The sequence below is a fragment of the Pelophylax lessonae genome (assembly GCF_965119305.1).
Source record: "Pelophylax lessonae genome assembly, chromosome: 9".
Taxonomy (NCBI): domain Eukaryota; kingdom Metazoa; phylum Chordata; class Amphibia; order Anura; family Ranidae; genus Pelophylax; species Pelophylax lessonae.
The window spans coordinates 60,050,823-60,060,042 of record NC_138776.1 but is presented as its reverse complement, the minus strand read 5'-3'; the positions used below and the strand labels follow the sequence as shown (position 1 = coordinate 60,060,042).

The window sequence follows — 9,220 nt, the reverse complement described above, 5'->3', positions numbered from 1 at the left end:
TCCCTGGAAGCCTGTTAGTTCCAGTCGACCAGGTAAGCTGTGAAACCCGTGTTACATTTCTAAAGTTTGCCAATATGGTTTTACTTTGTCCATCTAAAGAACTGGCCATGCATGTTTGGCTAGCTCTTAGACAACAATTGTGTTCTCTGGAGGTCTGGTTTGAAGACCACAATGGATGTTACAGGTGAATGAGAGATTCCCCACCATGGGTGGTGGAGTTTAAGTTTGAAAGATACTGCATAAAAATCTAAATGTTTAAAAATGCTTTTACTACAACAGTGACCTTTTTTGCTTGTTGCTTTCTGTAAAAATAATTTGGAATGTATGAATAATGCTCAACTAAAAAAAAACCTTGTGAGCCTTTCTGGTCTTGGTAGCGATGTTTATGACCTTGTCTTGCATCATGTATTGGAATGCATGTACAGGCCAATATATAACATCTTTGCTCAACTATGGTTGTAATACATTTTATAGAACACTGGCTGAAAACACATACTGTACACTTAAAACGACCTCCCAGTTTTGGTTCACCAAAGGGATCCCACAATCATTCCTTTTATAAAAATTGTACCTGGGAACAGTTAGTAGGATGCTGGCTGTTCCCCTGATTATGTTCTGGCTTCAATACTGAGTAAGTGACCCAGGACAACTATGCAGCCTTTGAAGTCAGAATTGATATGCATTTTTTTTTTCTTGGTCAGGAATTTTGATCAGCATATTATCCTGGCATTAAGAAATTTCAGAGGCAGATAGCAGCATCCTACATAATTTTTCTTAGCACAGGATGTCTTCCTTAGGGTGGCCTGGGGCAACTTTGTCCTTAAAGTGGAGTTCCACCCATTTATTCGAACTTTAGATCTTTGTAATCCCCTTTAAAACGGCTTTTACCAATGGAAACTTTTTTTTGTGCTAGTAAATACCTTAATTTCTGCTTTATTCCTCCTCTCCTCACTACCGGGTCCGATCGGCGATGACGTCATTCGGCGATTCGCAGTGTGTGCTGGGATGTATTCTATTCCAGAAATCTCGCAGGAGCTGAGCTGTACTGAGCCGTGCCTGCCCCGCCTCCGCCCCGCCTCCTCTCATTGAGTTGTATTGTATGCAATGTATTAAGGCCGTTCTCTACCCCGCCTCCTCTGTGAGTTGTATTTTATGCCATGTATTCAGGCCGTTCTCTGCCCCGCCTCCGCCCCGCCTCCGCCCCGCCTCCTCTCAGTGAGCGAGGACTGAAATCATTATATCCTTACTGAACTCACTGAGAGGGGGCGGGGCGGAGGCGGGGCAGAGAACGGCCTGAATACATGGCATACAATACAACTCACAGAGGAGGCGGGGCAGAGAACGGCCTTAATACATTGCATACAATACAACTCAATGAGAGGAGGCGGGGCGGAGGCGGGGTAGAGAACGGCCTGAATACATTGCATACAATACAACTCAATGAGAGGAGGCGGGGCAGAGAACGGCCTGAATACATTGCATACAATACAACTCAATGAGAGGAGGCGGGGCAGAGAACGGCCTGAATACATTGCATACAATACAACTCAATGAGAGGAGGTGGAGGCGGGGCAGGCACGGCTCAGTACAGCTCAGCTTCTGCGAGATTTCTGGAATAGAATACATCCCAGCACACACTGCGAATCACCGAATGACGTCATCGCCGATCGGACCCGGAAGTGAGGAGAGGAGGAATAAAGCAGAAATTAAGGTATTTACTAGCAAAAAAAAGTTTCCATTGGTAAAAGCCGTTTTAAAGGGGATTACATACATCTATGTATTCCAACCTATTAAAAATGGGTGGAACTCTGCTTTAAAGGATAAGTTCACCTTTTAGAAAAAAATTAATAATGCAGGTAAACAAATGTGCATTTATTTTTATTTCTTTCGGAGCCTGTAAAGCATTGCACCAGCGATCAGCAGATCGCTGGTGCCATGCAGGTTTCCTTCAGATCTTTTAGTATACCTGTTTCACCCACCGTACATCCCATACGGGCAAGCAGATCCACTGACGGGAAGAAATCGATGGACTGGAGTGCTGTGGTAGTTCATTGAAAACTACAATCTGACAACCGCAAAGGATGCGAGACAAGTCAGTTTTGAATTGTATAGCATACAGTAGACATTGTGCTGCTTGTTTTGCCTAGGACCCCTTTTTCTTCATTCCACAGTGTCTGTGCAACAACAACCTGTTCCTCAACAATCCACTGCTGATAGAAGTGAAATATCTGCGCTCAGGTGAATCTGAATGCATATATTAGCTGCTGACACTGCTTATACTCGGCACAACAGATATAGGTATAACCAGTGCAGCGCTCACAAACCAAAAACTGAAATGATAAAAAATGTAATAATAATGAAAAATAATCCTATGAATCACCAAGAACCTTACCCCTTAGGCTGCATTCACATGTCAGTGTATTAATCGTGGGCAGAATCGCCGCGATTCCGCCCGTGATCCGGAAATCATTGCAAATCGCGGGACGCCTGTGATTTGCAATAGCACCCCAAACGCTGGGCGATGTTGCCGCGACTTCTGCCTGCCGAATCGCGGTAACATCGCGCAAAGAAAAATCGCGGGACGCATTACGCCCAAAAAAGTACAAGAGCTTTTTGGAGCGTAATGCGTCCCGCGTTTTTTTTTTTTTTTTTTTTTTGCGCAATGTTACTGCGATTCGGCAGGCGGAAATCGCGGCAACATCGCCCAGCGTTTGGGGTGCTATTGCAAATCACGGGCAACGAACAGGCGTCCCGCGATTTGCAATGTTTTCCGGATGGCGGGCGGAATCGCGGCGATTCTGCCCGCGATCAATATGCTGACATGTGAATGCAGCCTTATGTCTGTCATACAAGTACTAACCAGGCCCAACCCTGCTTAGCTTCAGAGATCAGACAAGATCTAGCACATTCAGCGTGGTGTGGCCATAGGCCTTTCTTTCAGTGTCTGTTGGTAACGGCAATATGTGTAAAAATGCTTTATGTAAACCGTGATATATGAAATATATGATAATATATATATGTGATATATGATATGAAACCGCAGATGGAATAACCAGAACTGAGGTGAAATAGCCCACTTTGGGGACCTGTAATGTCTCCACATAGGAGTTATTGGCAAATTTATAAATGTTTTTGCTAAACTGTCTAGGTGGCTGGAGGGAGCGTGAGAAAGCTCGGGAAGACAGTTGGGGCCCTCCTAGGGAATCTAAGGCTTCTGAAGATCCTGAGTGGTCCAAAGGCGAAACCGACCCAGACTCTGAGCGAGAAAAGCGCCCCCCTGTCAGGTGAGTTGGTTGGCCGTAATTTGGAAAGTCGCAAGAAGTATGTTTGTTATTGGCATTAGGATTAGAAGGCACCTGGAGGGTTTATTCAAATAAAAGGTGTGCTGCTTTCTAGTTCTGTTTCAAATGGTTGATTTCAATGTTTATAAACTTATAAAAATCCTAATGTTACATTGTTGGCCAGAACTAGAGAGGAAAAAGATATGGGGGTACTGTTTAGATACTACAAAATGAGTAAACTGTGTGGCCGGGGAGTGGGAAAATCGAAAAGTATTTAGGATGTGTCGCTAGAGGGATCATCAGCAGGAGGAATAAGGTCTTGGTACCTCCTATATAGATCTTTAGTTGGACCTCCTTTTAGAATGCTGTGTCCAGTTCTGGATACCTCACTAGATACAGTATTTATATACACAAAAAGGTCTGAGGGGTTAAATAGAAGGGAAATCTAAAGGAGATTTAAGGAGGTTCCAGGATAAACTTCAGGAACTAGATGTAAAGGGGAGACATGACTTAAAGGATAGGTTGTTCGGCACACCTTTAACAATTTCATATGGGAAGGCAAACACCCCAGAATTAAATACTCCGTGTGCACCTTGACGTCCAAAGCAGGAATGGGTGCTCCTAACCTCAAAAACTACTACAGGGCCATCCTACTAAGCCAAGCTCAACATTGGTGGTCAACCAATTAGAAGAGGTGGCCCTCAAACAACCTACCAAACCCCTACTGGCTGCAATACCAGCCAGCACCATGTTTTTTAGCCACAATAAACACAACAATGAAAATATGGAGCTTAGTAAATCAGCAATCTGCGGATGATTTCCCCTTATCGGCACTAGAAATCCTTTGCCCTGACCTATGTCTATCCTCTTGGATGACAGCAGGAGCTACAATTGGAGATATTCTACACTAAAAAATCTGGGCACCTTCCAAGATTTACATAAAAAATACAACATTCCCAATAAGGAATTCTTCAAATACTGAGGTTGTGACATGCCCTGACATTTATCACCTTGTCTGACCGCTCCCTCACCACCGACATCATTGGACTCTATGACAAATCCACATGAAAGGATTTTCTACAAAATGCTTGACTCCACGCATGAGCCCAAGAAACTCTCCTCAATGGAGAAATGGGAGAAATCCCTAAACTTCTTGACAGACCTGGCATCAAGCCTCACGCTGAAAGTCTCAAGATGCCTATCACACTGGGAAACAGCCCAAAACATTTTACACCAGTGGTACTATACTCCCACAATATTATCCTGGATCTCATCCCAACATACCCCCACATGCTAGAGGAAATGTGCAGGTACTGGGTCTACATTACATATCTGGTGGTCCTGCCTCTTGTTCCTCCCTTTTTTGGCAATCTGTTAAAAAAGGGTTTGAACAATCTAACAGTCAATCCTACCAATATCACACCCCAACTGGCAGTACTAGGACTGGAGCTAGAAATCTGGGACTCCTCATATCATACCGTCCTTTACCCATATCCTAATATCGGCCAGACTCTCCATTAAAAGACAATGGAACAGCAAAACTCCTACCCTCCATTCAAATGGTCCATGAAATCCTTAACCAACAGCTCCAGATCCAATTTGTTTGCTAAAGCAAACACGGACCTACTGAAACTCAGGAAGGACTGGGCACCATGGTTAATCTTCTCCAAATTAGACATCACATTTTTAGCTTGCTAATGGCGCTACCTAAATAAAAGTTCACTGACACTTTCCTCATCGGTAATTCAAGTCCTTCCCTGTCCTCTAAACTTAATGGCTAAAGCAATCTACAACCCGACCCCCTCCACTCTACGATATGTTTGTACTTTTTCTGTTTATACAACCTATGTACTGCAATTACATAATCCTAAGCCTTACATTTTAAAATGTGTAAAACCTCAATACAACATTAAGTATTAAAAAAAAAAATTGACATTTCAGAGCATGTTACATCCATAATTCAGGTGCAATATGCTCCAGACCTGCCCCTCACAACCCCAATTCCCCCCTCTCCCTGTGACAGCAGGGCTCTACCCACATGACTGCATCATTCATTCAAAGCAACCTGAAAAAAAAAAACTACAAGTACCATCATCCATTGCGGCTGACAGCTTGCACTTCTCAATGGACTCTGAGGGCACTTCTAAGCGCTCTTAGTTCATTTACAAGCCCTGCAGCTTATAAACAGTCAGCCAGTATTGGAGGTGCGGGCTGAAAGCTGCATGGCTTGTCTGCAGGAACCTGACATTACAACCCTGAGCCATTGATCGTGAGTGCAATGCTTTGCAGGCTGCTGCAGAAAAAAATAATAAATGCACATTTTTTTTCTTTTCCCTGTAAATATGTGCATTTATTTTATTTTTTTTCCCCAAAAGGTGAACCTAATCTTTTAGGGCTCCTACACAAACGTGTGTGTGGTGTAAAACCAGGTGGTTTAGCTACAGCTAGACCACCTGCCTGAACATGAACATACAGCTGTACACATGACACAGCAAAGTTTAAATAGCATGTTTTTCAGCAGTCCGTGCTGTCACTCAACGCGACTAATGCAGTTCTATGGGGCTGCACTGGAACTGCATCATGATTGTGGTGCAGTAGTATGCCATTGCATGCAGTTGTGGTGCAGCCCAATAGACTTGCGTTAGTCATATTTACCGGCGGTAATGCCGGTCGATTGCAACACACTACAATTGTGAGTGGCTGGTTGTCAGTGAGTGTTCAGGTGGGCAGCCAGGGAGAGGGTGTTAAAACCACTGGTCAACTACCTAGTTTTAACGCCTCCTGGCTGCTCATTTGAACAAGGCTTTTGATCTACCCAAGAACAAAATAATATAGCTTACCAGTCCTTAAATGTGGTGGCTACATTAGTTTTCTCGTGCAAGTACAGAAAAGTACCTGTTGAAATTACTAGAAATCTTATAACTACTTGTATTATACTGTAAATGAAATCTCAATGCTATCTACCTTTTCAGCTCTCTACTGCAAGATATAATGGGATGAGGAAAGGGATAGGTGTTTATACCCCCAGAACTACATCTCCCAGGAGTCCTTTCCCTACACAAAGCATTTAAATAGACTCTTGAGAATCAAGCCAGCATGTTAATATGTTTTGCAGGGAAGGAAATCAATGTAGACATATACAGAAGGGTAGGATTGGGTGGAGTTCTGTAGCACAGCATGCAGGGCTGTTTAGTATTTTCACTACAGTAAAGGCAGATTTGTCAGCTCACTGCAGGTTAGGAACTCGCTAGATTTCAGGAAAATCAACAGGTTCTGTATCTTCAAATGTTTTTAAAGGGAATATGCATGTATTACAGAGATCTACTGAATGTTTATATTATTATGCCCTAACATACATTTTCAATTGATTCCACTTCTCAGAGAGGAGAATCCCTGGAGGCGTGGAGGGGAAGATCCCTTCTCTTCCAAAAAAGAGCCGGTTAGAGAAGAAAGTCAAGATAAAAAGGATGATCGGCGACGTCCTCTAAAATCTGACCGAGATGAGCGTGAGTTTTTCTTATTTCTGTCCATGTTTGTTAAAAGTAGCCGGCCGTTATGTACTCCCAAGACTGCGACTTGTGACCATATAGCGTGTAGTACAGTCTGTCCTGCTGTTGATTGCAAGACTGAAATCTGCAAGCAGACAGCGGTAGCCTCCTTAATGACATGATTGTAAGCCCTGGCTCACACCAGTACGGTTTATCATTCAATATCACTTGGCAAGTCGCACCCCATTGCTCACAGTGGAACTTTTCAAATCCATACAACTCTGAAAAAGGTTCCTGCGCTACTTTTTTGGGATTTCATTGTGACTTGCATAGACTTCTGTTAAATGAAGTTGTACTGATCTGTGGCTTTGAAATCCCACTAAAGTAGCACAATTTCAAAGCCGCACTGGTGTGAACCAGGGCTAAGGCCTTGTTTATACATGGCACACTAAAGCATACACTCGTGGTTCATCCCCGTGCAGGCAGTCCCATTGATGTCAGTTGGAACACAGATATGACACAGCCGTTGCTCCCAATTTGACATCCACATGCATGCAGGCGTGTGCGTTCCGGGACATGCACCCACATGAATGCCAAATCGGGAGCAACGGCGGTGTCCATACAGCCGCTACCTCCTGCGGGTAAACACAGCGTTGCATGGACATACGCAGTGTTACCCCTTGTGTGAATGAGGCCTAATGGTAGTATAGTCTGGTGTCTTCTGTCTTTTTTACCTCATTCCATGCTTTAATATTCCATGTTCTTATATTCTAGCGGTTCCAGCGAGTCCATGGCGAAGAAGTGAAGACAAAGAAGAGCGTGGTACTCCAAGACCAGCCCTGCCACTGCAAAGAGAGAAGCCATCATGGCGAGCAGAGATAAAAAAGGAGGATAAAGATGCATCTCGTCGTATCAAACTTGAGACAGATGAGGATGGCTGGACAACCGTACGGCGCTAGGTATATACAGGGCGTTTAGTGCCTGTATAAGGTCCTTCCCAAAATTAATAAGTCTGGATCTAGTCCCCACATTGTTGATGCTATCTCCAGCCTCTGAATTCACTTGCAGGTTGAAGATCTGGTAACGTGTCCAGGACCTCTACTTACCTGCATGACAGACCAAGCTGAGGAACGTCCAGCTGTTCAGTCCATGTGACCTTCGCTCTCATTACATGATTTCCCTGCACAAACCTCCCAGCTTCTATCTATGAGTGTGTTCAACATAACATGTAACATGGTACTCATAGATCGGCTTCTACCTTTACTAGCAAGACTTTGGCCATTGTGGCTTCTTCCATAAGCTGCATTAAGTACTTAGAGTGAACATCCATTCATAACCCTTGGGCCAGATATTCACTTTAAATGGTGGTTAAGAAATTGTAGTTTTGAGGTCTGATTTTTATCCCCTATAATTGCTGTGTTGCTGCAATTGTTGTATCAATGAGCATTATGGTGTTTGGGTCAACACAGGATCTATTGCTGCTTATTCAATAAAATAAAACTTGCTGGAAAAATTGCTTCTTTCTCTATACTGAGATCCAGTAATTGCTGGCTCCACATAATGTTTGGTCCAACGTTATCAGATGTTGATGGCTTCCAATCAAGGCCTGGAGAAGAACTGCTACTTTTTGTATCTCCCAATGGAGGCCAATTTTATTTATTATAGCTCATGTGGTACATGGTGTACAATGGATTTCCCTCTGTACAATTTGGCTAAAAAGACCAGCTGTTAAAGAACAATCTTCAATATATGCTTAAAAGAGGTGTATGGGATTCTTTTTTTTTTCTTTCCCCCATTCATACTTACCTAGGTGGATGCAGCATCGGTCCCCCGGTGCCTCTATACTGAGAACCGAGCGATCGAAACATCGGCGATCGCTCAGTTGTGACAGCTCCCCGAGCAGAGTGTTGGGTACTGTCAGTCGGCAGTTCTCTGCTCTGCCCCCTCCTCGCTCATTGGAGCGCTGGGCTGTGGGGGGGGCAGGGTGCGGCCAGCTCAGACTCTCAGCGGCTCTCTGAGAGGCTGAGCCGGGTGTGGGTCCAGGCACCTGGCGGATCCTGACTCCATTGTATTTGATGACGTGGTGCCTGCACCGACTTCTGTGACGTCAGCAGAAAGCAGACTTTAGCCCGCGCTCTGCTGAAAACGGTCAAAGGTGTGCAGAACAAACTGCACTCCTGTGATCCATAGGAGATGTACAGCCAAACGAGCTTTGGCTGTACATCTCCTTTTTAAAGGATAAGTTCACCTTTCATACCATGTTACACCTGTATTCAGGGTGTAACATGTAATAAAAGGACCAGTTCCCGCTGTGACAGCTAGTATGGCATTTTCTCCCCTTGCTAGGTGTTAAAAAAAAAAAAAACGCAGCCATGCGGGAGCTCCAGCCGCGTCACTTGTATAGAGTCCTCTGTGAATGGAAAACTACAAGTCCCGACAGCCTTAGTGGCT

The 9,220-nt window shown here is 44.1% G+C and overlaps 1 protein-coding gene across 2 annotated transcripts in view; it reads left to right on the top strand.

Annotated features, from left to right (window-relative positions):
• EIF3A (eukaryotic translation initiation factor 3 subunit A) overlaps positions 1 to 8,282 on the top strand; it is a 33,641-nt gene extending 25,359 nt beyond the window's left edge. Inside the window, exons 19-23 of one of the 2 annotated variants that reach the window (XM_082269165.1) lie at positions 1 to 32; positions 3,149 to 3,284; positions 6,663 to 6,787; positions 7,544 to 7,728; positions 7,838 to 8,282. The exon at positions 1 to 32 is cut by the window's left edge and continues 1,059 nt beyond it. In XM_082269165.1, coding sequence (XP_082125291.1) covers positions 1 to 32; positions 3,149 to 3,284; positions 6,663 to 6,787; positions 7,544 to 7,728 — 478 coding nt within the window. In that variant the 3' untranslated portion in view covers positions 7,838 to 8,282. Of the gene's footprint in view, positions 33 to 3,148; positions 3,319 to 6,662; positions 6,788 to 7,543; positions 7,729 to 7,837 lie in introns of those variants that run through there. The other variant, XM_082269164.1, reaches the window with a different exon arrangement.
• Positions 8,283 to 9,220: the final 938 nt, after the last annotated feature.